Here is a 27,208-nt window from a genome sequence, read left to right on the forward strand (position 1 = left end):
GGATCGCGGAGAGGAGTGGGGCAGGGAGACGGCTGGCTGGCTGGCGGGCTGTGGGGGGCGGGGTGCACGCGCGCCAACGCTTCCTTGTCCAGCGCCCTTCCTGCGCGTGCGGCTGGTCGGCCCGCGGCGGCGCAGAGCGGAGCCGGCGTGGGGGGGCCCCGGCAGGGCGGGGGCCGGAGCCAGGCCGGGCCGGGGCCGGAATGCCCCTGTTCTTCTCCGCGCTGTTGGCCTTGCTGTTGGTTGCCCTCAGCGCCCTCTTCTTAGGCCGGTGAGGGGATCCCAGCTACAGCGGGCGGGGGTTGGGGAAGGGAGACTGAGGAGGGGGCGCGCGCTGGAAAGGCGCGCGGGAGGGGAAGGGGGCTAAAGGGCAAGGTGCTTGGGCCGCGGTGGGGGAGGACCCAAGGGGGGCCGCGGAGGGGGCGCGCGGCGGACTTGAGCGGGGGCGTACGGCCCGAGCTGGCACCGAGAAACTGGGAGTAGGGGACACTGAGGGAGCCGGCGAGGCCTGAGGAGATGCCGAGGCTGGGAGCTCAATAGGTGTGTGTGTGACGAGGGGCCCGGCTTGGTGGCCTTCCTTTCCCCCTCCGTTCGCCCCTGAGTGTCCCTTTCACCGAGTGCAGAGGGCACCTGCAGCCTCGCCCTAGAAGCCGGAACAGGTCTGGCTGCCCAGGGTAGAGCGGCATTTGAGCCGGCCGGGTGTGACCCCACGGTGCCTTCTCTCTGACACCTGTCTGGAGGGCGGAGACAGAGACCCTGTGGGGGAGTGTGTGATGGCCCATCTGAACCGCTGCCTGTATTTCGACTCCCTTTCCGGCCTCTTCTTTCTTCATCTGGGGCTCCTAAGGACTGGAAGGATTGCTTTCTTTGTCCCCAACTTAGGAGCTGGACTGTAGTTTGTCTGATTTCATTTGGGTGGAGGGGACACTCCAGGACTAGGGTCTTGATTTTTGTGGCTGAGTGTATGTGACAGAGTGTTGTTTTGGGAGACCAGAAAGTTGCCCAGAAGATCCAGTTTTAGGGCAAGGCCTTCTAGGACCAGGAAGGGGTGAGGAAAGCCAAAACTGGGAGAGGGTCCTATGAACTCACAGGGATATTTCTGCAGGTGGTTTGTGGTCCGGTTGGCCACCAAGTGGTGTCAGCGGAAGCTGCAGGCGGAGCTAAAGATTGGCTCCTTTTTTTGGATCCAGAATGTCAGCCTTAAGTTTCAGCAGCACCAGCAAACAGTGGTGAGTCTTGGAGAACTCCCTGGGTATGTGTGTGGGGTGGACTCAGCTAAATTTTAACTTCTTATTTCTAAAATTCTGGGTGGCTTTCCTAGTTCGCCCAGCCTCGTCACTTCTTCACCAAGATGATTTTAGAGTTAGTTTGGGAACATTGGGATTGATGCAAGTTGTTGAGTTAAAAATGCTTATAAGGCACAGAGTGTTCAGGGTACAATAAGAAAGATACAGAACTAAGCACAGAAAAAAAGATAACAGGAAATGGAAGAGCTTACTGTTCTAATTTAAGAGGAGAAATAGTAACATATCCATAAAAGAAATACTGAGCAAGTTCAACCAATGTCATTGTGAGGAACAGGATATAGTGCTGAGGAGAGAAGTTGGTGGAAATGGAGTGGAGAATATTAAGTGGAAGGGCTATAGCGCTTCCTTCTCTTCTTAGAATCTTTCCTGGCTGTCAAGCTGCTCATGGCTTACCTAGCAGCTAGTGTACAAAGCTCTTTTCCACACTGTTTTAGGAAATTGATAGCCTGTGGATTTCCAGCAAACTCCTTAGCCATGATCTGCCGTGAGTATCCTATATCCTCACTCTTTCCTTGGGAAATATTTTGGGATTGGGTTTTGCAGAATGACATTCTACAGAGGCCTCACAGCCCAAGGAGGGGGCGGGGGTTTTGCTGATATCTCCCGGTTAGCCTGGAAGCTACTATTTTGTGAGACAGATATTGATAACTACTGTGATACTGTTCTCCATGATTTGAGGTACATTTTTAGGGAGGATGGGAGAGTGAATGTAGAGGAGAGAAGGAGACTGCTAGGAAGGGCTGGACCTGATGGCAGTGAGGTCTCTCTTCTGGGCAGACGCTATGTGGCATTGTGCTTTGGAGAAGTGCGTATCAGAACGGACCTACAGAAGGTTTCTGGCCTGTTTGCCCCATTTTCCCAGAGCACTGGGGTGCATCAAAAGGAACTGTCCTTCAGTCCATCCTTACTGAAGATATTCTGTCAGGTGAGATACTTTTCCCACTTTCCTGGACTGTAGTAGGGATGGCTGGCTGGAGAGTGATGGGTAGATTTTTCTACTGTTTTGGGAATATAATGCAAAAAGATGCCTCTTATTCTTTCTCTACTGGAAAGGAAAGGCTGTGCCTTGATATTAATGATTATTCTTTGCTGCTTCTTTCTAGCTCTTCTCCATTCATGTAGATTCTATAAACATCATGGTTCTCAAGGTGGCTACTTCTGAGTCTTTGTGGCACATTCAGATCAGAGAAAGCAGCTTTCTTTTGGATAGTGATGGGAAAAGGTAACTGCTGGGTAAAAGAAGGTCTGGTAGTCCCATTCTTGTCTTATGGTTGTTTCAGTGTGGGTGGATGTCAGGGTTTTATAAAGGTGTCAAGTTCTCATTCTGTAGCAGTTTGAGGCGAGGCTAAGATTAGGCACTTCTGTTTGCCTTGTTCCTTTTAGCCAATAAAGCTTGACTGAAGTTAAATGGTGAGGAAAGGGGCTAAGTGCTCTTAATTTTTTTCCTTTCCCAGGCTGAAATGTGAGGTGAGCCTAAATCAGATCAACAGCAAAGTTCTAAAGAGTGGCCAGTTGGTGAGTATGCCATGGTCATTTAGATGCCCTGTTTCCTTCTGGGCATAAGATATGAAGGAGCTTACATTCTAGATTCTGTGTTCTTATGGGGGAGAGTTCTCTCAAGGTGGTGTTCTAGACCACTGCATTTTGACCCAAAACTCCCAGACTCCCTACATCTTAACACCTTAGAGGCTTGTCCTCCCTACAGGAGGACACCTGCCTAGCGGAGCTCTCACTGGCCCTAAAGTTGTGTCTAGAGGTGGGCATCAGCAGTCGGCAACTGAAGGCGATCACTGTGGATATGTGGACACTCCATGCTGAACTGCACGAGGGCCTTTTTCATAGTCAGCTGCTACGCCAGGGCCCAAGCCTGGCACCCAAACCTGTTTCTTGTTCAGGTAAAGCCCTGGACAGTAAGCTTCTCGGCTGCGCTGTTCTTTGATTATTCTGGAATTACCTAAAAATAGTGGTCTCACTACTCATTAGGTGTGACTTGTTATTCAGCATGACCTTTGTTCCTGAGGATAGCTAAAGGAAATAGGGCATTTACTTGTGGTGAGTGAAAGAACTAATATTTGGTGGTAATTATCGTGAGTTAGACTTGTAGTACGAGTTTTATCTATTGTCTCTCACTAAATTCTCAGCATTTCACAAATGAGGAAGCAAGCCAAGAAGAGCAGATAGATGACTTGACTGAGGTCATAGATCTAGTCAGTAGTAAAAATGGGGTGTAAATTATTTTGCCCTAAAGTCCATATTCTTTGCATTATATCAACCTGTTCCTCATACTGTTTTTTAAACTCCGGGGAAGGAAGTATAGTGGGTACCTGGATCTCTGGGATATTTGCCTTGTGGCCTAGGATTGGGCATTTGGTTAACCTACTTAAATGGGAAGATTTGGCCAAAGAGGACAGGGCATTTTGGGAAACTTGAGTATGTTAAGGATTGATGGTTCTTGTGTTACTCATTCATGTTTTCAGAGGTGACAGAGAACCTGGCTGAGCCAAATCTGCCTGGCCTGTACCTCCTTCAGCAGCTGCCAGATCAGGTCAAGGTGAAAATGGAGATCACAAGTGTGGTGCTATCCATGAATAGTCAAAAGAGGTGAGAGCTCTTTTGACACAGAAGTGTGGAGAGTGATGGTTGGAGCTATATGCTGGGGTCTCTGTGATCAGCCTAGTAGCTGCACTGCGCTGAGCTTGTCTGTGGGGAGAAAGGGAGGAGGAATGACATTCCATGTATTTCTGAGCCAGAGTCTGTCTCTGGTCCAGGCACCTGAATTGGACGCTGAAGCTGCTGCATTTCCTGTACCACCGTGATGAGGATCAGCCGCCTCTTCGAAGCTTCACAGCAAACTCTGATATGGCACAGATGAGCACTGAACTCCTACTGAAAGGTTCCTGGGTGGGGACGTCGGTACCAAGAGGACCAGACTCTTTCTTTCCCCCATACCCCGTTTGGCCTTCTTAATTTAATATCAGTATAGCTGGGGATGGGGAGGAGGGAATATATGGAGAGTAAAGAGCCCCAACTCATGAGTTTTGGTGACAGTCTATTCATCTGCTTGCCTGTCTCTGACCCTCTCCTAGTTTTACCTTTTGTCTTCCCAGTGTTCTTCTCTGATCTGCCCTTTGTCCTCACAGATGGGTTGTTGCTGTCCCAGAGCCGCCAGCGCATTGTCTGTCTCAACTCCCTCAAGGCTAGTGTGCAGGTGTGATGACTGGGATACCAAGAGTCATTCCTTTCTCTGCTCTCTCCCTGTATCATAGCACTGTGAGCTACTGAGATAAAACCCAACCCAACAGTTCTGATGTTATTTCCAGGTGACCACCATTGACCTCTCAGCCTCCCTGGTTTTGAATACATGTATTATTCATTACCGGCACCAGGAATTTTCTCACTGGCTGCACATGCTAGCACTGGAGACCCAGGAGTCTAGTTCATCTGTTTTTAAGCAAAGAAAGAAAAGGTCAGTGTAATCTTTTTTAGCTACCATCTTTTCAGGTGGATTCTCAGATTCTTTTGATCTAAAGTGGCATACTATGTTAAATATGTATTTGATCACTTCAGTAGCAATTCTATGTTATTTATTTTTGTTTTTATTTTTTGAGACAGAGCAAGCATGGGAGGGGTGGGGGGAGAGGCAGGAGGAGGGGGAGAGAGAGAATCCCAAGCAGGGGCTTAATCCCACCACCCTGAGATCATGACTTGAGCTGAAATCAAGAGTCGGACACTTGGGGCACCTGGGTGGCACAGCGGTTAAGCGTCTGCCTTTGGCTCAGGGCGTGATCCCAGCGTTCTGGGATCGAGCCCCACATCAGGCTCTTCTGCTGTGAGCCTGCTTCTTCCTCTCCCACTCCCCCTGCTTGTGTTCCCTCTCTCGCTGGCTGTCTCTATCTCTGTTGAACGAATAAATAAATAAAATCTTTAAAAAAAAAAAAAAAGAGTCGGACACTTAACTGACTGAGCCACCCCGGCGCCCCAATAGCGCTTCTATTTTATATATCTTCCCCATTAAACGAGATTCTTTGACAGTAGGGTGAAGTCTCTTTTGTTTTTATGTCTTCAGTGCCCAGCACAGTGCCTTATTATACAAAATAAACAATTGTTGCACTGAGTATAAGTGATCCACAATCTTGTCTGCCTTAGATTATAAGGTGATACATCCTGTCAACAGTGTCATCTCTCTCTGCATTGTGTTGCATAGAGAACTTAAGGTTAATGGCTTGGAAGCAGGGACGCCTGGGTGGCTTAGTTGTTAAGTGTCTGCCTTCAGCTCAAGTCATGATCCCAGGGTCCTGGGATTGAGTCCCACATCGGGCTCCCTGCTCAGCAGGGAGCCTGCTTCTCCCTCTGCCTGCCACTCCCCCTGCTTGTGCTCTTTCTCTTTCTCTGACAAATAAATAAATAAAATCTTTAAAAAAATGGCTTGGAAGCAATGCTCCTTGGTTGTATTAGGTTGAATCATGTGATATACTGATGTTCATATTTGACATTCATATTTGATTTATGAAATTGCAATCTCATATGGTTCAACGTAATAACCTTTCTTGCATTCCTGCAGTTTACCATTGGGAATAGCAAACTTATGAATTTGGTCTTTTATTTTCTAGTTGCATTCCATCCTAAGAATCAACAAAACTCACCCTAACTTTTGAGAGCTTCAGGTATCTGTTCCATAACAGGAAGCTGCAATTCTTTCCTTATCAAACAATGATGTCTTATCCCTATGCAGAACCTTTCCCCAAATCCTGGCTCCCATCATCTTTAGCACCTCCATCTCCAACGTCAACGTTTCTGTTCAGCTTGGTGATACACCACCCTTTGCCTTGGGATTCAATTCCATTTCTCTAGGTAAGACTCTGGGATGGAAAAGGAACAAGAAGCTGTCCATTCGTGAAGCTAGGCCCAGTTAATGGCAACAGTGGCTCCATAGAACTCTCTCCTACCTTTTTTGTTCAGATTACCAGCACCTGAGGCCACAAAGTATCCATCAGCGGGGCGTCCTAAGTGTGGACCATCTCTGCTGGCGGGTGGGCAGTGACTCCCACATTCAGCGGGCACCCCACCCACCCAATATGCATGTTTGGGGTGAGGCACTTGTCCTGGACTCTTTCACACTACAGGTAGGTGGGTACTTTGGTGAACAGGGGCCCATACAGTTTCCTTTTCCTGCCATGCTTTAGAGGACGGAGTACCTTTTTGGTAGAAGATGAGCATCAGGGTATTGCAGAACTGTGTTGTGCATGCTCCTAATGGGGCTCTCTCTTCTTCTTTCCTAGGGTAGCTATAACCAGCCTTTGGGCCTGTCTAGCACCCAGTCAGATACTCTCTTTCTTGATTGTACCATCCGTGGACTGCAGGTAGAAGCATCAGATACCTGTGCCCAATGTCTCTCTCGCATTTTATCCTTGATGGACACGCCATCTGGGAAGTCAGCTGTCTCTAGAGAATCTTCATTTGGGGAATCTGTGTCATTACTGTGGAAGGTGGACTTGAAGGTGGAGGACATGAACTTGTTCACCCTTTCTGCCCTGGTTGGTAAGTGGGACAGGGAGTCTATACCTAAGTGGGTAGTTTGTAACCTAAGCAGATTATGCTGGTTCATTTGGCTCCTTCTCATTTAATGAAGCTGATTATTTGGGCTTTTTCTAAGTTAAAGCCATGAAATGCTGGAAGATCTTACATAACTCTTGGGTTTCTTGATACTTCTTAAAGTCCAATAGAAGATATTAAGTATTAGGCAAAATTTATATTTAAAAAAAGCCTTGATAGTTGATCAAGAAATTGAGATGTGTGTAGTTTTTTTCCCCTTATGTGTTTAGTTCTAGAGAGTAACTGATATATCTCTGGGCACTTTGTAGGAGTTAGGGAGCTTCTTTGGCTTTGCCAGGGTAAGATAGGAAGAGAAAAATTTCTCTGAAACATGAGGAATGAACTTAGGGAGGTATAGGGAATAAAACTAGAGTGAAGGGAATGAGTAAGAAAGGAGAGTGAAGGCTGAAGTTGCCATGTGAGAGCTGAGAGCCGATGCTAACATGATTTCTGGATGTTAGGGGCTTCAGAGGTCCGACTAGACACGCTGACTGTCCTGGGAAGTGCTGAAACCTCCACTGTGGGTGTCCAGGGACTTGTGCTTGCCCTGGTGAAGTCAGTCACAGAGAAGATGCAACCCTGCTGTAAGGCTCCTGACATCCCCACTCCTGTGCTCAGCCTCTCCATGCTCTCCATCACCTATCACAGCAGCATCCGCTCTCTGGAGGTAATGCTTCTGTGGGAAGGTGGAGTCTGGTTGGTTTTTCTCTAGGCTGCAGAGCATTTCCCAGTCTTTTGAGTGTGTTGTGAAACCCATCTGAGAGAAATATGACACCTTGTGTTATTCTTTTTGTCCTGGCTTGTTCTGTATGTTTTTAACTCTTTATTATCGAATGTAAAATATACACAGAACTAGAGAGGATATATGAACTTGTATGTATCCATACCCAGCTTCAGTAATTACCACTTAGGACCAACCTCTTTCAGCTCTGTATCCACCAATTGCCCTGCCACCTGCTTCCGGATTATTTTGAAGCAGACATAAACCAGGACATATAATTTCAACTGTAAATATTTCAGTGCATATCTCTGAAAAATATGGGACTTTTTTTTTAAAGATCATGATCTGTGTTATTTCACTGAAGCACTCAGCTCATTAAAAGGCTGGAAGGGAGAGGTGCCTGGCTGGCTCAGTTGGTGGAGTGTGGAACTCTTGATCTTGGGGTTGTAATTTCGAGCCCCACATTGGGTGTAGAGATTATTTAAAAATAAAGTCTTTAAAAAAATAAATAAATAAAAGGTTGGAAGGGATATGAAGATGGAGGCACTGGCAAGTTTTAAGAGGCTTTCCAAGATCTTTCTCCTCAGGGTATCAGGTGGATATGTAACCCTCTTAGGAGGGGAGTGGGATGTCTTTCTAATTGTCAGACTTCAGCTTCCTTGGGAAACTGAGGAGTTGCCTTTTCAGAGGCTGGAACTCAAAGGCATTTTTCTGTTCTGGAATTTAAATTTTTTCTGCTTAACTATTCGGAATTGACTTTGTTTTTCAAGGTTACAAGGACTCCCTTCTTTGAGGCATACTTTCATATAAGTCAGTTGCTATATTGACTTGTGTGGTCAGTCCTTTTTATACTCTTTAAGAATTAAGTCAAGGGGCGCCTGGGTGGCTCCACTGGTTGAGCGTCTGACTCTTAGTTTCCGCTCAGTTTGTGATCTTATGGTTGTGGGATTGAGCCCCACATCAGGTTCTGCGCTCAGTGTCGTCTTCTTGAGGTACTTTCTCCCTCTCTCTCTGCCCCTCCCCACTCGCACAGTCTCTCCGCCCCCAACCCATAAAATGAATAAATAAAACTTTAAAAAGAAATTAAGTCAAGATGCCATCATTGCATAAAACATTTTCTTTTCTTGGGGCACCTGGGTGGCTCAGTCGTTAAGCGTCTGCCTTTGGTTCAGGGCGCGATCCTGGAGTTCTGGGATCGAGCCCCACGTCGGGCTCTTCCGCTGGGAGCCTGCTTCTTCCTCTCCCACTCCCCCTGCTTGTGTTCCCTCTCTCACTGGCTGTCTCTGTCAAATAAATAAATAAAATCTTTAAAAAAAAAAATCTAAAAATTTANTTTAAGATTTCATTTATTCATTTGAGAGAAGGAGAGAGAGAGTGAGCATGAGTGTGGTGAGGGGCAGAGGGAGAAGCAGACTCCCCACTGATCAGGGAGCCCGACGCAGGGCTCAATCCCGGGGCTCTGGGACCTGAGCCGAAGGCAGATGCTTAACCGACTGAACTACCCAGGCGCCCCACATAAAACATTTTCAAATTGATTGTTGCAGTGGTTATTATACAGAGTGTGGCTGTTATAGAAAGATAACTCACAAAGAGAAACAAAAAGCCAAATGACTTACTAAGTATGTGTTGTATATACTGCATATCCTACGGTAGATATTAAAGAATCAACACACATGGCCTACACTCTCAGACAATTTAGAATCCAGTTGGGAACTCAAAAGTGTAAATGCTCTTACATATAAGTAAGAACTGTTAGCTCAGAATATTCATGCTAAGGGGAACAAGGCAAGGGAGCAACAGATATAGTTACTCAGGAAATGTTTCTGAGTGGAGATGGTTCTTGACCCAGGTGTGCATGTATAGGAATAATCCCAGCCATCTCTCCTATTTTGGGATATTGTAATTGACAGATCTTTCTCTCTTGCTCCCTGAAGGTTCAGTGTGGTACAGGGCTGACCTTACTTTGGAGCCCCCCAGATCACATGTACCTGTACCAGCATGTCCTGGCTACCTTGCATTGCCGAGACCTACTAAGAGCTACTCTGTTTCCCGAGTCTGTTCCACTCGTTGCACTAGAGACTCCAGAGACTGCGTCTGAACCAGAAGGCCTTCTCCCTGAGCCATCTCCCCCAAAGCGGCTACTAAACCTGATGCTAGAAGTGAGCACAGCTAAGCTGACTGCTTTTGTAGCCGAGGACAAGTTCATTACCCTGGCTGCGGAGAGTGTGTCGCTGAGCCGGCATGGGGGTTCACTGCAGGCTTACTGCCCGGAGCTGGCTGCCGGCTTTGATGGCAATAGCATCTTCAACTTCAAGGAGGTGGAGGTACAGCTGCTGCCTGAACTGGAGGAGATGATCCTCCACCGGAACCCTTTCCCTGTGCTGCAGACCCTCCGGAACCGTGTTTGGCTCCTCTCCCTGGGCTCAGTCTCAGTGGAGTTTCCTTATCAGTATGATTTCTCTCGAACTCTGGATGAGGCTGTGGGAGTTCAGAAATGGCTGAAGGGGCTGCATCGAGGAACTCATGCTCAGGCTTCTCCAAGCCCTGCCCCACTCCCACCTGATCTACTCTTGAAGGTTCAGCACTTCTCATGGGTTTTCCTAGATGACATTTTTGAGGTGAAACTTCGTGATAACTATGAACTAATGAAGGATGAAAGTAAGGAGAGTGCCAAAAGGCTGCAGTTGCTGGATGCCAAGGTGGCTGCCCTTCGGAAGCAACATGGGGAATTATTGCCAGCCCGTAAAATTGAGGAGCTCTATGCCTCTTTGGAACATAAAAACATTGAAATCTACATTCAGCGCTCCCGTCGTCTCTATGGCAACACACCTATGCGCCGGGCGCTGCTCACTTGGAGCCTGGCAGGGCTAGAGCTGGTAGCTCTGGCAGATACCTCCTTCCATGGGCCTGAGCGTGTGGTAGAGCAAGTTCAAGAGCTTGATCCAGGCAGCCCTTTCCCTGCTGAGGGAGTAGATCTTGTCATTCAGTGGTGTCGTATGCTCAAGTGCAGTGTTAAGACATTTTTGGGTAAGTAGCACTTCCTTATTTGCAGAGTGTGGTGTTTGCCCTCAGAGCTCCAGAAAGCTCGAGGAGCTCAGTTATATTGGGAACTGTGGTGGTTTTTGGATGGGTGGAGTGGGATGGGTGGGCTTCTCTTCCTTTCTTTGTTCCTGAATTTCACCCTGAAACTGCTTGGCTAACATAAAGGGCAACTAACACAGTCATCTTCAGGGTTGGTGTGCCTCTTGGATCTCAGTGTTATTCCCCTCACCATCTGCTCAGTGTCTTCATGCCCTTTTCCAGCTTTTCTACCAACTGCCAGCTCTTGTTCTGTCAGTTGACCTTGTTAAATAGATGGGTAAAAGTAGTGGCAGGGGAGAGAATGCTCGAGAATGTTGAGACAGTCCTCTGAATAGTCAGCGTATATCCTCCCTGTAATAACAGTTCGGATAAGAGATTATCCCCGGTACCTGTTTGAGATACGTGACTGGCGGCTGATGGGTCGACTTGTGGGCACCGAGCAGAGCGGTCAGCCTTGCTCCCGGCGGCGTCAAATCTTGCACTTGGGGCTTCCATGGGGTAATGTGGCAGTAGAGAGGAATATGCCCCCACTCAAGTTCTACCACGACTTCCGCTGTGAGTAGAGGAGGGCAGTTGGTTTGGCTGAGGGACATTGTGATGGCTGGGATGGGAGATGAGCTGAGGCCCTCTGGAGTGAAGAAAAAAGTTGTGTAACAAGTTGTACCCTTTGCTCCTCTATCCCAGCGGAAATCTTTCAGTACACGGTGGTATGGGGCCCGTGCTGGGATCCAGCCTGGACACTGATTAGCCAATCTGTGGACCTCTTGACCAAGCCCTCAGCTGACCCCAGCCCACCCTTGCCCTGGTGGGACAAGAGCCGTCTTCTGTTCCATGGGGACTGGCACATGGACATTGAACAGGCAAATCTGCACCAGCTGGCTACTGAGGTGAGGGGTTCCAGAGGAGTTGTTTTCTTATTACGATGGTACGGTTGGGGGGAAGAGAGAACGGTACTCATTTGGGAGATTTGGGTGATACTTTTATCCAGATCTCACTGAGTTGTTGGGGTGGTTATAGGACCCGTACAACACAACAGAAAATATGCACTGGGAGTGGAGCCATCTGTCTTTTCATTGGAAACCTGGTCAGTTTGTGTTCAAGGGTGACTTGGATGTCAACGTGAGAACAGCTTCTAAGTGAGTGGAGTGATGGGTGGGGCCTCAACAGGGTGAGGGATTCAGGTTGGAGGGAGAGGGGAAGGGCCAGAGGGTTGCAAGGGACCAGGGCACTGAGAGCTGGGACTCTGTTGTGAGACAGGTATGATGACTGCTGCTTCCTTCACCTGCCTGACCTCTGCATGACACTGGACCTGCAGTGGCTATGCCATGGGAACCCCCACGATCACCACAGTGTCACTCTCCGGGCCCCAGAGTTTCTGCCTGAGGTGCCCTTGGGCCAGCTCCATGACTCCTACCGGGCATTCCGCTCTGAGAACCTCAATCTCTCCATCAAGATGGATCTGACCCGGCACAGTGGGAGTGAGGCTTGGGTCTGGGGCAATGGGAGGAAGGATTAGGAGGATGGGCTTAAACACCAAAGGCTTCAACTTGACCATCTTGGGAGGGGGTAGGGAAAGCAAGGGATGATTTGGATCAGGACCTTTTTTTGAAAAAGGGCTGTTGAACGCAAAGCTTAGTTTTTTTGTTTTTTGTTTTTTTTTGAGATTTTACTTATTCCTTTGGGAGAGAGAGACAGAGTACAAGCAGAGGGAGAGGGAGAAGCAGGCTCCCCACTGAGCAGGGAGCCAGATGCGGGGCTCAATCCCAGGACTTGGAGATCATGACTTGAGCTGAAGGCAGATGCTTAACCATCTGAGCCACCCTGTCGCCCCCAAAGCCTAGATCTTTAAAAGGAAAGGGTGTTGGGGATATTGAGTTGAGGCTGAATGCTGCTTGGGTTTTTAAACTTCTAAAAGCTGAAGCTAGAGATGGATTTAGCTTCATCTCTGTTTTAATCATAGGTAGAAAATGTCTTATTTTTTCTTTTACAGCAATATCCCAGCCTCGGATTCTGTTATACAGTAGTACCCTGCGCTGGATGCAGAACTTCTGGGCAACTTGGACTAGTGTCACAAGGCCTATCTGTAGGGGAAAGCTCTTCAATAATCTGAAACCTAGCAAGAAGAAACTTGGCCAGCACTACAAGCAGCTTTCCTATACTGCACTTTTTCCCCAGCTGCAGGTCAGGCTCTGACATCCCTACTGACATCTTCAGTTCTGTTTCCCTTCCCTAGTTTTCTCATTTTTTCTTATCTTAATCATCTCTCTGATACCATTCTTTGTTCACTATTATGCTTTCTTGTTGCCAGGTGCATTACTGGGCCTCATTCGCCCAGCAGCGGGGCATCCAGATTGAGTGCAGTCAGGGCCATGTCTTCACTAGGGGAACTCAGCGGCTTATACCTCAAGGTAGGTTCAAAGACTGCCTTCAATTCTCCTAGCTTAGTCCTTGCCCCCTTTGCCCTTCTCATTTCTCTTTCTTCTTTCTGTCCCACACTCTTCTTCTGTACTGGTCCGTATGGGCTCTGTACGCCTCCTTTTCTCAGCGGGCACAGTGATGCGGCGCCTCATCTCCGACTGGAGTGTGACCCAGATGGTTAGTGACCTAAGTCAGGTGACTGTTCATCTGATGGCTTCTCCCACTGAAGAGAATGCTGATCACTGCCTTGATCCCTTGGTAACAAAGACCCACCTACTGAGCCTGTCCTCCCTCACCTACCAGCGGCACAGCAATCGCACAGCTGAGGAGGTACCACCTGACAGTTTCTTTACTACCTTATTTGTATCAGTAGGTATCTTGGTTTGCTCGGGCTGCCAAAACAAAATACCAAAGAATGTGTGGCTTAAACAACAGAAATTTATTTCTCGCAGTTCTGGAGGCTGGGAAGTCTTAAGATCAGGGTGCCAAGCATAGTCACATTCTGATGAGGGCTCTTTCTGGCTTGTAGACAGTTGCCTTTGTTGTGTCCTAACAAGGCAGGGAAAGAGAGAGGGAGCATGCTCTCTGGTGCCTCTTATAAGGGCACTAATTCCGTGATAAGGGCCCCACCCTCATGACCTCATATAAACCTAATTACCTCCTAAAGGCCACATCTTCAAATATTATCACATTGGGGATTATGGTCTCAACATAGGAAGTTTTGTTGGAGGAACTCAGTCCTTAGCAGTAGATTTCAGGCTAAGGTCCAGGTAATGTTTCTAACTATATTCCAAGCATATACATCATTATTTTATGATGAATTCACTATCAGCTGTATCAGTGTCCCTCTTTTTGAAAATTCCTTTTCTCCCTCTCCTTCTAAAGATAGTCTTTTTTTTTTTTTTTAAAGATTTTATTTATTTATTTGACAGAGAGAGACAGCAGCAAGAGAGGGAACACAAGCAGGGGGAGTGGGAGAGGAACAAGCAGGCTCATAGCAGAGGAGCCTGATGTGGGGCTCGATCCCAGAACGCTGGGATCACATCCTGAGCTGAAGGCAGACGCTTAACGACTGTGCCACCCAGGCGTCCCGTAAAGATAGTCTCTTGCCCTTTAGGAAACAGTAAAAGTTTTTTCCTGGGGGGGCGGTTCCCCCCTAATTAAGGAAAAATTTTATGTTGAAATTTTTTCTTCTTCTTTTTTTAATTAAGTAGGGTGCATGCCCAAGGTGGGCTTGAACTCACAACTCTGAGATCAAGAGTCACATGCTCTACTGACTGAGACAGCTAGGCAAGCCATATGTGGAAATTTTCTGAACCATTTAAAATATAGTGGATATAGTCTGAGTATAGTCTAATACACACATTAAAACCACTTAGTTTTTCTTTCTCCAGGGTTGTCTTACCTCTCCCAGAACAGATTTTTTTTTTCTTTTTAGGTGGGGGGAGGGGCGGGGGGGAGAGTCTTTTTTTTTTTTTTTTTTTTTAAAGATTTTATTTATTTATTCGACAGAGATAGAGACAGCCAGCGAGAGAGGGAACACAAGCAGGGGAGTGGGAGAGGAAGAAGCAGGCTCACAGCAGAGGAGCCCGACGTGGGGCTCGATCCCATAACGCCGGGATCACGCCCTGAGCCGAAGGCAGACGCTCAACCGCTGTGCCACCCAGGCGCCCCTTTTTTTTTTTTTAAATAAAGATTTTATTTATTTGAGAGAGAACGAGTGAGAGCACAAGCAGGGAGAGGAGCATAGGGAGAGGGAGAAGCAGACTCCTTGGCGAGCAGGGAGCCGGATGTGGGACTCGATCCCAGGACTCCAGGATCATGACCTGAGCCAAAAGCAGACCAACTGAGCCACCCAGGTGCCCCAGGAATATATTGCTTATTCAACAAGTTTGTTTTCTTGTCTCTACATTTGTGGTTCAGGAGAAATTGTGGGAATTTCCATGCTACTTTGTGGTTCTTTACCTGTTTCTTAGGAGCTCTCTACTCGAGTTGGGGATCCTGCCTTTCATACACACCAGCTGCACTTGGTAGATTTACGGGCTTCCTGGACAACCACCAATCGGGACATTGCCTTTGGTTTATACGATGGCTATAAAAAGGCAGCAGTACTCAAACGTAATCTCTCAACTGAGGCCCTAAAGGGGTTAAAGATTGAACCCCGGATGCCAGCTAAAAAGCCAAAGCAGAATGTTCCGACCAGTGCCCCAGCCCCACCTCCCGTCAACACTCCCAGCTTTAGTGGACAGCCTGATAAGGGGTCATCAGGAGGTAAGCTGGGGGAGATGAGACTTCATAGGGTTAGGTGTAGAATATGGACACGGAATTGGACAGGAATTGGGAAGGACTAAATCACAGACGGTTCCATCTAGGTGTAGAGATGAAAACTATTGTTTTTCCGTACTAGGCCGCCTCAGTCTTTTTTTTTTTTTTTTTTTTTTAAGATTTTATTCATTTGAGAGAGTGTGCAGGAGCTGAGGGGAGGGGCAAAGGGAGAGGGAGAAGCAGGCTCCCTGCTCCAGCCCCAAGCAGGACTTGATCCCAGGACCCTGGGATCATGACTTGGACCAGTGGCAGACACTTATCTGACTGAGCCACCCAGGCGCCCCAGGCCACCTCAGTCTTACATAGCAATGATATAGGGGCATTTAAAGGGTGTGATCCTGTGGCCAAGAAGAGGATTATGAAGGAGTGATGGGTCAAAACAGGATGAATAAGGGAAAGAAAGGATTAAAGAGTTGTTTTGTGGTTTGATGAATTAATTTGTTCAACAAATATCAAGTACTTAACAGGCACAAAGCACTGTGCTGGATTCAGTGAGAGGTATAAAATGAAAGACATTCTACTTGCCGCAACAAGTAGTTTATCATCTCTGGATGAGCTAAGATTAGTTTGTTCATTCAGTCAACCACTCATTCAGTCATAGATTCATTTTAGCTTATAGAGGATATATAATGTGCCAGACATAACCCTAGACATTAGGGATATAAAGATGAGGGTAAGCTCAGAAACTAGTAGGTAGACATGTAAGTTATTATTTCATTATGGAAGTGCTTTGTAGGAATGTTCAAGAAGTAAGTATTTAAATCAGCATAGAGAAGTCTAGAGAGGCTTCCCAGAAAAGATAGTTGAGATGGGTCTTGAAAGATGAGTAAGAGTTCAACAGGCAAGAAGAAAGGAGAGGGCATTTTAGGGAGAGGGAATAATAAGTACAGAGGAATGCACGTTCATGGTGAGTTTAAGAGTAAGGTGAAAAGTGGTGTATGTCACAAGCGAGAAATGAGAGTGTATGGGAGTTCTTGAATGAAGGAGGGAGTGCAGTCAGGGAACGGCTATTGATTAAGTAGCATTTAAGCTGGACTTTGAAGGCTTAATATAGTTTGAAATTGTGGAAATGGGAAGGAAGGGCATTCAAGGCAGAGAGAGTATCCTGAATAGGAGTAGAATTGGTAAAGCTCAATATGTTCAAAGGAGAGCAGAGTCTGTTTCATTGGGCATAAAGAGCAGCTAAGATGAGGGGTGAGGGAAGATCCTGGAAAGGAAAGCTGCACATAGACCATCAAAGGTCTTTCATACAAGGCTAAGGAGTTTTTTGGTCCTTACTTAGTAGACAGTGGTGAACTACTGAAGGCTTTTGAATAGGGATGTGTCATCATTAGACTTAATTTTTAGGAAGATAAATCTGGCAGTGCTGTGGAGGAGGAATGGAGAGGAAGAAACGAGGTGGAGGGACAGATAAGGAAACTATTATGGCATCCCAACAGCGTGTAATGGAGGCCTGAACTTGGTAGAGACAGTGGGAATGGAGATGAGGGGCTGGGTAGAAATGTTATCGTGCATATGAAATGTGTGGCGCAAGTAGCATATCTAGGTAATGTCTAACAGCTGGAGATGAAATCTAAAAGCTTAGTACAAGAGATGAAGATTTTGGGAGTTTCATCATAGAGCTAAGAAGTAAGGCCAAGGAGATAATAATAGTTGCTTACTGTGTGGCAGGTACTCTGCAAAATACTTCTATATGTTGTAGCATTAAATTCCCTCAACAACCTTATGAGATGGTTACTGTTATTTTACAGACAAGGAAACTGAGACACAGGTTAAAGCAAGCTGCCAAAGGTCACAATCAAGAAACTGGCAGAGATAGTATCTTAAATACAGGCAGACTAGTCAGATTCTGGAGGCTGCTATTAACCATAACACACTGTTAGACAAACTCATTAGAAGAAAGAGGAAGAGAGGGGAACCTGGCAAGGATAGACATTAGTAGATACTTATTTTCTAAGACCTGGGAGGAAAGGATTTAGAGGCATAATCAGAGGAAGCAGAACTATGAGAACACAGTGGCACTGATGGCAAAGGGAGTGGTTTCATGGGGAAAGGAGTGGTCAACAAACAAAATTGAAGATAATATGAAGTGAAAAATAGAAGGAGCAAAATGAGAAGAAAAAAGATCCTAGAATAACTCAGATTGATACATCTAAGAGAAAAAAATGCTGCCACATACATAGCATTTCTAAGTTTCTTTTGGGAATCTATTACTTTTGTTAAATTGAAGGGAAAATGAAATGACAACCCTTATTTTGCCCTCAGGGATCAAGGGTGGAGTGGGTGGGCTGGAGTTGCAGATAGGAGAATGCGTTCTAGAGAAATTGAAGGAAGATCAGTTTGGCCTTGGATGTGTTCCCTATCCCTTTGAGATTATGACTTCTTCCCACTTCCTGTTTCTCTGACAGGTGCCTACATGTTGCAGAAGCTGATTGAAGAGACAGATAGGTTTGTAGTGTTCACAGAAGAGGAGTCAGGTGTGAGTGACCAGCTGTGTGGCATTGCTGCCTGCCAGACGGATGACATATATAACCGAAACTGCCTTATTGAGCTGGTTAACTGCCAGGTAACTTTTCTTTACCAGAGCACCCCAGCATTGGGCTAGGTAGTATGTGTTCACCTTCTCCCACCACCAAATAAGAATGGGCAGACAGCTCCGAAAAATTATTCCTTCCAGCAGGTATCCAGGATAATCACTTTCATTCTAAAACCATAGCATTCACTCAGTAAGCCAGAATTAGACCCAGCTGTAATCATTGGTACCATCCTTTCACTAACCTTCTCACCTTCCCTGGTGGTCCTTGTGCTGTGATTCTGCTTCTTTCTGTGGTATAGATGGTTCTTCGTGGAGCGGAGACAGAAGGCTGTGTCATTGTGTCAGCTGCCAAAGCTCAGCTGCTGCAGTGCCAACACCATCCAGCCTGGTATGGTGACACGTTGAAGCAAAAGACATCCTGGACTTGCCTGCTGGATGGCATGCAGTACTTCGCCACCACTGAAAGCAGCCCCACTGAGCAGGATGGCCGACAGCTCTGGTTAGAGGTTAGTCAGTGGGACTGGGAAGGCCCTTTATATTCCCAGTTTTCCATATTTGGCTCCTTCCAGCAGACTACTTGCAAGATTCCTGATAGTACCTGTTGCTACCAGCTTAGTAGAATAATGAAGCTGGTAACACCTTGAACATAGGAATTGTAGGCAGTCTCTATTTGGGGTCTGTGAGCACATAGTGCTTTTTTTTTTTTCTTAATCTCTTGCTATTCTTTTCCGTTGCAAGGGAAATTCTCATTTCCCAGCACTAGAATAGTTGGAACTTTTTTACTTTTGAGAAGATTGCTGACCCCTGCTAATAAATCACACTAATCAGTTGGCAGCCAAGAAAACAGACAATAAGTTTTGAGAACTTTAGATAAATTCTCTATCTGCTCTTTCTCTGATTTCTCTTACAAAGATAGTTGATTGTTTCAGCAAAGCAGTATGGTTGAATAGAAAGATTGCTTGTCTAGAACTCAGGTTATGTGAGTTTTAACACCACCTTTGCTATTATAGTAGTCATGAGCCCTTGAGCGAGTCACCATTATTTGTAAAATTGACTAATACTTCCCCCTCACAAAATTATTGAAAGGGCCTGTGAGAGAGTGCTTTGAAAAATACAAAGCTTCATTTAGATGGAAAATAATCATACCATTTTTAAAAAGTTTTTATGTCAGGGGAGGTCTAAGTGTGTGTCAAGATAATGTTTTGTTAGATGGTGAAATTGTGAGCAGTTGGCAGGGACTAGGATATAGATTTTCTTTTTCTTTTTTTTTCTTTTTAAAAAATTTTTAAAAAGATTTTATTTATCTGACGGAGAGAGAGACAGTGAGAGAGGGAACACAAGCAGGGGCAGAGGGAGAGGGAGAACCAGACTTCCCACTGAGCAGAGAGCCCAATGCAAGGCTCGATCCCAGGCCCCTGGGATCATGACCTGAGCCGAAGGCAGACGCTTAAGGACTGAACCACCCAGGCGCCCCTAGGCTGTAGATTTTCTTTTCAGCTTGGTAAAACAATTTGCATTATAATTTCTAGGATATAATATCAGATTATTGGGAGATCTAATAGTTTATAAGATAAGACGTACCTAGCCAATATTCTGCATTGTTACTACTGCACAGGTGTGAAGTGTCCACATTGTGCTGGGCACGATACACCCAAATGAGTTACTGGATCCAACTACATCTGTTAAGCACCAATATGATAACTTCATTTGCCAGGTGCTTCTTGACTCCAGCAACCTGAGGGCTCAATCCAAGCAACCTCAGGTGTAATTACATAAAAGGTAATCATTTAATCAGTTGTCAGGTCAAGTAAGGGTCAGGTTGTTGGTAATATGAGAGGTCATGTAATATATCATACTACAGCTGTGGTACCAGCAAGCCATGCTCTTTACCAGTAGTCTCAGGAGGTAGGCACAGAAGATACTAACTATTCAGGCAGAGGTGGGCAGGATGAGCTATGCAAGATCTCTCTAACATTTTCTGGGCTTCTGCTTCTTTAGGCATGCCTTCTTTTGCAAATGAACCCCCCCGCCCCCGCAGGCTGTGATATTAGCATTAGAATGGAATGTTTTTTGGCTTAGATGGGAGGGACTTTGTGTTTTTGTTTTTGTATTTTTTAAGATTTTATTTATTTGAGGAGGGGGGGAAGTGTGCTTGTGCTTGCGTGTGCAGGGTTAGGGGCAGAGGAAGAGAGAGAATCTCCAGCAGATTCCGTGCTGAGTGCCGAGCTTGATGTGGGGCTCCATCCCACAACCCTGAAATCATGACCTGAGCCAAAACCAAGAGTCGGATGCTTAACCTGAGCCACCCAGGAGCCCTGATACTAGAAATTTTGGTGTGAAGTGGTTTTGATTTGCATTACTCTGATGATCAGTGATGTCGAGCATCTTTTTATGTTTCTGTTAGCCATCTATCTTTTTTTGAAAAATGTCTACTCTGGTCCTCTGCCCATTTTTAAACTGGATTAATGTTTTTTTTGGTGTTGAGTTGTAGGAGTTCCTTATGTATCGCCTGCAAATATCTTCTCCCATTCAGTAGATTGCCTCTTTGTTTTGCTTATGGTTTCCTTCACTGAATTGGAGGGCACTTTGATCTTGCCTTTCCTATATGAATTTTTTTGTGATTTGGCAGATTTGCTTATGGTCTTCCCATATCACTCATTCTATTATCCATTTTGACTTCAGCTTAGCAGAGAGAGAGTCAAAACAATTCATTCCCCTTACCCCATAGCAACAGTGTCAGAGTGATTGTCTAAAGACAGAAAACAGCAAGAATACAAACACGTGAATATCAAAGTGGGTAGGAAAGTCATTGGTTTTGATGAAATTTTTTTTGCTTAACATGATTTGATTTTTTCCCCGATTTTTTTTATTGTGGTAAAATACGTATAAAATTTACTGTTCTAACCATTTTAAGTGTAAAGTTCACTGGTATTAAATACGTTCATAATATTGTTCATCCATCTCTACCATCCACCTCCATGACTCTTCATCTTGTAAGACTGAAATTCTACCCGTTAAACAATAACTCCCCACCTCCCCTTTCTAGTCCTTGACAACCACTATTGTACTTTCTGTCTATAATTTTGACAGTTCTTAAGTACCTCATATAAGTGGAATCATATAGTATTTGTCTTTTTGTGACTGGCTTATTTCACTTTCTATAATCTCTTCAAGGTTTATCTGTGTTGTAGCATCTTCCTTTTTTGTTGTTTTTTAAGAGAAGGAGGGAGAGGGAGAAAGGGTGAGGGAAAGAGAAAGAGAGGCAGGCAGGGGGAGGGGCAGAGAGAGAATCTTAAGCAGACTCTGCGCATAATGCAGAGCCTTAATAGAGGGGCATTACCTCCCAATCCTGAGATCATGACCTGAGCCAAAATCAGGAGTTGGACCCTTAACTGACTGAGCCACCCAGGTGCCCCTAGCATCTTCCTTTTTAAGACTGAATTCCATTGTGTATATATACACCACACGTTGCTTATCCATTCATCTACCAATGGATATTTGGGTTGCTTCCATATTTTAGCTATTGTGAATAATGTCAGATGAACATGGGTATACAAATCTCTTTAGGACGCTGCTTTCAGTTCTTTTGGGTCTATATCCAGAAGTGGAATTGCTGGATCATATAGTAATTCTATTTTTAATTTTTTGAGGAATTGTGCTTGACATACTTGCCACAGTACCATTATACCATTTGACATACCCCCAACAGTGCACACGGCATCCAGTTTCAGCACATCCTTGCCAACACTTGGTACTTTCCCTTTTTTTTTTTTCATTGATAGTAGCCATCCTAATGGGTGTGAGGTAGGACAGGATATAATTTTAACTTAGCTTGCTTTTCTGGCCTCAGGCCTGCAGGTCTGGCAGATGTGCATGTAACTCATTTGGCTTTGGAGAATTTGGGTAGTTTGGGCCAGGAGAGAGTCATGTATGTCTTCTACCCTGTGAGATCCTTCAAGCTATTACAGGCAGTGGAAGTTTGGATAGTAAGTGTAACTACTTGCATCATAGAGATCTGTGACCCAGTTGGCCAGGAGTTAAAGGTGCCTGTATCTCTGTCTTCAGGTAAAGAATATCGAGGAGCACCGGCAGCGTAGTCTGGATTCTGTGCAGGAGCTGATGGAGAGCGGGCAGGCAGTGGGAGGCATGGTTACCACCACCACAGGTCAGCTCTCTCTTGTTCCCCAACATGTGGTTAGGAGCAGATGTGCATTTTCTTACATACTCTTAAGATTAATATGCTGGAGTAGGACCATTTTGTGTTAGGCCAGGTTAAAAGCAAGTGTCTGGAGTTCCCTAGCCATCACACGTAGCCGGAAGGCTCTTACAATACGTCTGTTGAGAATGTCTCATATCTCTTTCCCACCTCTTCCCAGATTGGAACCAGCCAGCTGAGGCGCAACAAGCCCAGCAAGTCCAACGGATCATTTCACGCTGTAGCTGCCGAATGTACTATATTAGTTACAGCCATGACATTGATCCTGAGCTGGCAACTCAGATTAAACCACCTGAAGTCCATGAGAACCAGGAAAAGGAAGATCTCCTAAAGAAACAGGAAGGTATTCAGGGCTTGAAAGGCTTTTAGAAGGGACTAGGGAACTTGTGAAAGTAGTTACTTCCTTAGTGGTTTTGAGTCAGTAGTGTTATTAGAAGTCCCACTGTGCACTGGGCATTAACGGTTTCACATTGTTCTACATTATGTAAGTTCTGCTATAATAGGGTAATCTGTACTCTTGGAGGGAACTGGGATGAATGGGTATTGTTTGATTCTAAAATAAGCAAACATATTTCTACCCATGAGCCTCTCTCACTAATCCATTTCTGTGGGGTTAACTAACAGGAGTGGTTCCAAATACAGGTTAGAAGATAGAGTAGATATTTAGAGAAACTTGAGTTTCTTATTTAGCTGCTAACAATTATGTAGGGGCTGTGGATACCTTTACCCTTATTCATCATGAACTGGAAATCTCCACCAACCCGGCTCAGTATGCCATGATCCTGGACATTGTCAACAACCTGCTGCTCCACGTAGAACCTAAGCGGAAGGTGAGCATGAGCCCTTATAGAATGCCAGTTAGCCTCACGGGAGCCCACAGACCTTGTGCTTTCTTTGGGGTCCAGTAAGAAAAGCCATGCTTCAAAACGAAAAAGGACCTTGTGGTTGGTACATCCTCTGTTAGTCAATAGCAACCACTGCAATTTCACTTACCTAGGAAAGGTCTGAGTGTTCCCGAGACTGTAGAGCTTGTTTACTTGATTGTTTTTCTTGGTCAGTTCTCTACTCAGTCACTTGGATACCTCTAAAAGCAGTAACTAGTCCCCACTGTCACCTCCATCCCAACCCTGTGGGACTGGCTTACTGCGAAATCTTTACTACTGCATGGGCCTGCCCCTTACACTTGCTACCAGTGGTGATAGATACAAGTAAGCTTTCCAGAAGAGATCCATATTCCTTGTTACTTTCTCTGTTTCCCTTTACTGCAAGACTTGTCTATTAAAAAATTTTGTTCATTTCCTTTTCCATTCTTTCAGGAGCATAGTGAGAAGAAGCAGCGGGTCAGGTTCCAGCTTGAGATCTCCAGCAATCCTGAGGAACAGCGCAGCAGCATATTACACCTACAGGAGGCTGTGCGGCAGCATGTGGCCCAGATACGGCAGCTGGAAAAGCAGATATATTCTATCATGAAGGTAGTTACCAGGGCAGTCTGAGGGGAGGGTGTTCTCCTAGGACAAGGGAGATCTAGTCTCAGTTTCTCCTGCCCTGGCTCCCTAGTCTTTGCAGGATGACAGCAAGAATGAGAACCTGCTTGACCTGAACCAAAAGCTTCAGTTGCAGCTAAACCAGGAGAAGGCCAGTCTACAGCTGGAAAGCGAAGAGCTTAATATCCTCATCAGGTGCCACAGCATTCTTTCCCTGGCTTTTTCCAGTGCCCAGCTAGGGTTGCTTTCTCTTCCTTACCTGTATTATGATAGTCTTTCGGTCTAGTGTGCATCATCAAAGGCTGATGCAGATTTGGGGACTTTCTGAATGAGCCTGGCTGGACTTGGCCAAAAGACTGAGAATAGGAGAGCCCTTCGTTTGGCTCTTCATTAGAGTACCTCCTAGGAAAGGAGAAAACCAGATGGTTTGGAAAGATCACTTCTGTGGCCTTGCTACATGCAGGTGAACTGAAAATAAAATGTCTTGAAGTTGATCAGTAAGGAGCACAATTGCAGATACAATTGTAGGGGTTTATTAGTGAGCAGAGACTACTTTATTAGCTGTGGGGGGTGCCTGGCTGGCTCAGTCAGTAGAGCATGTGACTCTTGATCTCAGGATCATGAGTTCAAGCCCCACATTGGGTATAGAGCTTACTTAAAAAAAAAAAAAAGCAGCAGCTGCCGTGGAACTAAAAGATGGGATTATTCTCCCAGGCCCTGGGTGTGAGGAGCAATGAATCCAGTGGAAAAAATTTAGGGAATACCTGTTCCAAAATAGGTCCATCTCTGGGTTTACCTCCTGCATCATTCTAGAGCACTCCACCCCACCCTAACTCAGATGCTGTTACCCTTATTGGCTTTGGCCCTCCTGTCCATTTATAGGTGTTTTAAGGACTTCCAGTTGCAACAGGCCAATAAGATGGAGTTGCGAAAGCAACAAGAAGATGTGAGTGTGGTCCGTCGCACTGAGTTCTACTTTGCTCAGGCACGATGGCGCTTGACAGAGGAAGATGGACAGCTGGGAATTGCTGAACTGGAGCTGCAGCGGTTCCTCTACAGCAAGGTATCGGGTATATACAGTCATACAAAGGCAGCTGTATTGAGAGGCACTGACCTATCTCAGGAGTCTTAACTTACAGAAAGAGATACAAAGGGGCTGATTATTATATGATTACTGATGATGGTATTAATGATGATAGAAACATGAGCATAGTTCCCCTTAGACACAATTGTTTGTACTATGAAATAACCCAGATGTAGATGAGCTTGATCAAAAGCTTCTTTCATTGAATAAGATTATCCCTAGAAATATGGCCCAGAGGGAAATAATCTTCCAAGTCCAGCTTGGAATAGAATTGTTAATTCTATACTGACATTCAGCTTTCCTGCAATAAGTAACCAATGGCAGGGAGGGGAGGACATGATTCATTATTCCACACCCTTTCCCCAGGAGTTTGGAAATATGTGAGACCATTTTTTAATATCACAGTGACTGGGAAGTGCTGCTGGCACTTAGTGCCCTCACCAGTGGTGCCCATGAGAAACACTGGTTTAAAGGGTGAATTGACTGTATAAAATTGAAAGGGATACCAAAGGTTGGGATTAAACATGTGGAGAAAGTGAAAACAGGATATGTAGCAATTCTCTAGCAAGCTCCTGAGAAGGGCTTATTATAGTATATGGGGTCGGGGGGGTGGGAAATCTTTTTATAGGTGAATAAGTCTGATGACACAGCAGAACATCTTCTGGAGTTGGGCTGGTTCACTATGAATAACCTCCTCCCCAATGCGGTCTATAAGGCAAGTCTTATTTCCCCATTCCTGCCCCATTCTCATGCTTTCTAACAGGGCATTTGTAAGATTTTATTTATTTGAGAGAGAGAGAGAAAGAGAGGAGGGGCAGAGGGAGAGGAAAAGAGAGAATCCCAACCAGACTCTGTGCTCAGACACAGGGCTAGATCTCATGGCCCTGAGATCATGACCTGAGTGGAAATCAAGAGTCGGACGCTTAACTGAGCCACCCAGGCGCCCCCTAACATAGGGCATTTGTAAGGGTCCTTCGACATAAATCCAGTGTGGGAAGCAGTGTGATGATCTGAGGGGTTGAAACCTTGCCCAGCTTAGCAAGACCATTGTTTTTCCTCTTAGTCTGAATGGATTTGAGGGTTGATTTATCACTCTTTATCCTATAGGTAGTCCTGCGGCCCCAGAGCTCCTGCCAGTCTGGGCGACAGCTGGCGCTCCGCCTCTTCAGCAAAGTGCGGCCCCCTGTTGGGGGTATTTCTGTTAAGGAACACTTTGAGGTTAGTATACAGTCCTTTGGGGATCCAGAAATGAAAGGGCACTCAAAAGCTATCTGTGTGTTATTATGCTACATTAGGGGTAGGTAAACTGAGGGATGACGTCTGAGCTTAATTGCTTCTTCAGCCTTTTTCCTCTTTAGGTAAATGTGGTGCCTCTCACCATCCAGCTGACACACCAGTTCTTCCATAGAATAATGGGTTTTTTCTTTCCTGGCCGAAGTGTGGAAGATGATGAGGTTGGAGATGAAGAAGATAAGTCCAAACTGGTGACTACTGGTGAGAACTTTTATGGCGGAGCTCCAGAAGACTGGGGTAGTGGCCCCAGAGATAGCTAAAGCCTCAGAAAGAGGATAGCAGCGGGTATGCTTGCCTTTTCATAGGAATACCAGTGGTGAAGCCTCGGCAGCTGATTGCAACAGATGATGCAGCCCCGCTGGGTCCTGGGAAGGGTGTGGCACAAGGCTTAAATCGGAGTTCTGGCGTCAGGAGGTCATTTCGGAAAGTACCTGAGGTACCACATATGCCCCTGATGATGGAGAGATGGGAGAGTCTTGGGGTTCTCTGTTGGGGCCAGCTGGGAATTTCTTCATTCTTTTCCAGGGATGAAAGGAGATGGAGATGTTTGGGGTCCTAAGTTTCTTCTGATGGTTTCAGGGACTCACACTCCTTTCCTGCCTTTCCTAGCACCCTGTGGATGATATTGACAAGATGAAAGAGCGAGCGGCCATGAACAACTCCTTCATCTACATAAAGATTCCACAGGTTCCTCTGTGCGTCAGCTACAAGGTCTGCTCCTCCCTAGTACTTTCTAGAACAGGATCAGAAGGGAACCAGATAAGATCAGAGATTAAAGTTAGGCACAACAGTCTAGTTTGTGAAGCTGGTCTGTGGGTGGTAATCTGCTGTTCCCTCTGCTGCCTTCAGGAGTCAGTACCATTACAGGATGAGGTAAAGGGAAATCAGTATCTGCTGTAGGAAAGCACTAGGCTTGACTCAGATATTGCTTGAACTAAAAATGGCAGCTGATACATTTTTTGATTTTTCTTTTCTCTCCCCTCTCCCCCTCCTCTCGCAGGGTGAGAAGAACAGTGTAGATTGGGGTGACCTTAACCTGGTGCTGCCCTGTCTGGAGTACCACAACAACACATGGACATGGCTAGACTTTGCCATGGCTGTCAAGAGGGACAGCCGCAAAGCCCTGGTTGCCCAGGTATTCCGGCAGAGTTCAT

At 45.8% G+C, this 27,208-nt stretch overlaps 1 protein-coding gene and 1 long non-coding RNA gene across 7 annotated transcripts in view; one reads left to right on the top strand and one right to left on the bottom strand.

The window, feature by feature from the left end:
• KIAA0100 (KIAA0100 ortholog) overlaps positions 1 to 27,208 on the top strand; it is a 27,839-nt gene continuing 631 nt past the window's right edge. The window contains exons 1-38 of one of the 5 annotated variants that reach the window (XM_034640261.1): positions 3 to 268; positions 1,103 to 1,226; positions 1,739 to 1,788; positions 2,082 to 2,229; positions 2,408 to 2,526; positions 2,759 to 2,819; positions 3,010 to 3,199; positions 3,782 to 3,905; positions 4,073 to 4,197; positions 4,445 to 4,512; positions 4,625 to 4,770; positions 6,037 to 6,155; positions 6,264 to 6,427; positions 6,584 to 6,842; positions 7,358 to 7,563; positions 9,552 to 10,644; positions 11,062 to 11,253; positions 11,383 to 11,585; positions 11,716 to 11,834; positions 11,956 to 12,176; positions 12,689 to 12,879; positions 13,007 to 13,106; positions 13,244 to 13,446; positions 15,093 to 15,387; positions 17,850 to 18,007; positions 18,277 to 18,483; positions 22,043 to 22,142; positions 22,354 to 22,536; positions 22,902 to 23,023; positions 23,510 to 23,665; positions 23,751 to 23,872; positions 24,560 to 24,740; positions 25,390 to 25,476; positions 25,869 to 25,979; positions 26,120 to 26,255; positions 26,360 to 26,490; positions 26,664 to 26,765; positions 27,055 to 27,189. In XM_034640261.1, the coding sequence (XP_034496152.1) occupies positions 201 to 268; positions 1,103 to 1,226; positions 1,739 to 1,788; positions 2,082 to 2,229; positions 2,408 to 2,526; positions 2,759 to 2,819; positions 3,010 to 3,199; positions 3,782 to 3,905; positions 4,073 to 4,197; positions 4,445 to 4,512; positions 4,625 to 4,770; positions 6,037 to 6,155; positions 6,264 to 6,427; positions 6,584 to 6,842; positions 7,358 to 7,563; positions 9,552 to 10,644; positions 11,062 to 11,253; positions 11,383 to 11,585; positions 11,716 to 11,834; positions 11,956 to 12,176; positions 12,689 to 12,879; positions 13,007 to 13,106; positions 13,244 to 13,446; positions 15,093 to 15,387; positions 17,850 to 18,007; positions 18,277 to 18,483; positions 22,043 to 22,142; positions 22,354 to 22,536; positions 22,902 to 23,023; positions 23,510 to 23,665; positions 23,751 to 23,872; positions 24,560 to 24,740; positions 25,390 to 25,476; positions 25,869 to 25,979; positions 26,120 to 26,255; positions 26,360 to 26,490; positions 26,664 to 26,765; positions 27,055 to 27,189 (6,519 nt within the window). In that variant the 5' untranslated portion in view covers positions 3 to 200. Of the gene's footprint in view, positions 269 to 1,102; positions 1,227 to 1,738; positions 1,789 to 2,081; positions 2,230 to 2,407; positions 2,527 to 2,758; positions 2,820 to 3,009; positions 3,200 to 3,781; positions 3,906 to 4,072; positions 4,198 to 4,444; positions 4,513 to 4,624; positions 4,771 to 6,036; positions 6,156 to 6,263; positions 6,428 to 6,583; positions 6,843 to 7,357; positions 7,564 to 9,551; positions 10,645 to 11,061; positions 11,254 to 11,382; positions 11,586 to 11,715; positions 11,835 to 11,955; positions 12,177 to 12,688; positions 12,880 to 13,006; positions 13,107 to 13,243; positions 13,447 to 15,092; positions 15,388 to 17,849; positions 18,008 to 18,276; positions 18,484 to 22,042; positions 22,143 to 22,353; positions 22,537 to 22,901; positions 23,024 to 23,509; positions 23,666 to 23,750; positions 23,873 to 24,559; positions 24,741 to 25,389; positions 25,477 to 25,868; positions 25,980 to 26,103; positions 26,256 to 26,359; positions 26,491 to 26,663; positions 26,766 to 27,054; positions 27,190 to 27,208 lie in introns of those variants that run through there. The other 4 variants (XM_034640264.1, XM_034640263.1, XM_034640262.1 and 1 more) reach the window with 4 other exon arrangements.
• The window catches only part of LOC117795455, a 17,285-nt gene continuing 13,595 nt past the window's right edge, over positions 23,519 to 27,208 (bottom strand). Inside the window, exon 3 of one of the 2 annotated variants that reach the window (XR_004619483.1) lies at positions 23,519 to 23,635. This is a non-coding gene — a long non-coding RNA (uncharacterized LOC117795455). Of the gene's footprint in view, positions 23,636 to 26,249; positions 26,668 to 27,208 lie in introns of those variants that run through there. The other variant, XR_004619482.1, reaches the window with a different exon arrangement.

The sequence above is a fragment of the Ailuropoda melanoleuca genome, chromosome 13 (assembly GCF_002007445.2).
Source record: "Ailuropoda melanoleuca isolate Jingjing chromosome 13, ASM200744v2, whole genome shotgun sequence".
NCBI classification, from domain to species: Eukaryota; Metazoa; Chordata; class Mammalia; order Carnivora; family Ursidae; genus Ailuropoda; species Ailuropoda melanoleuca.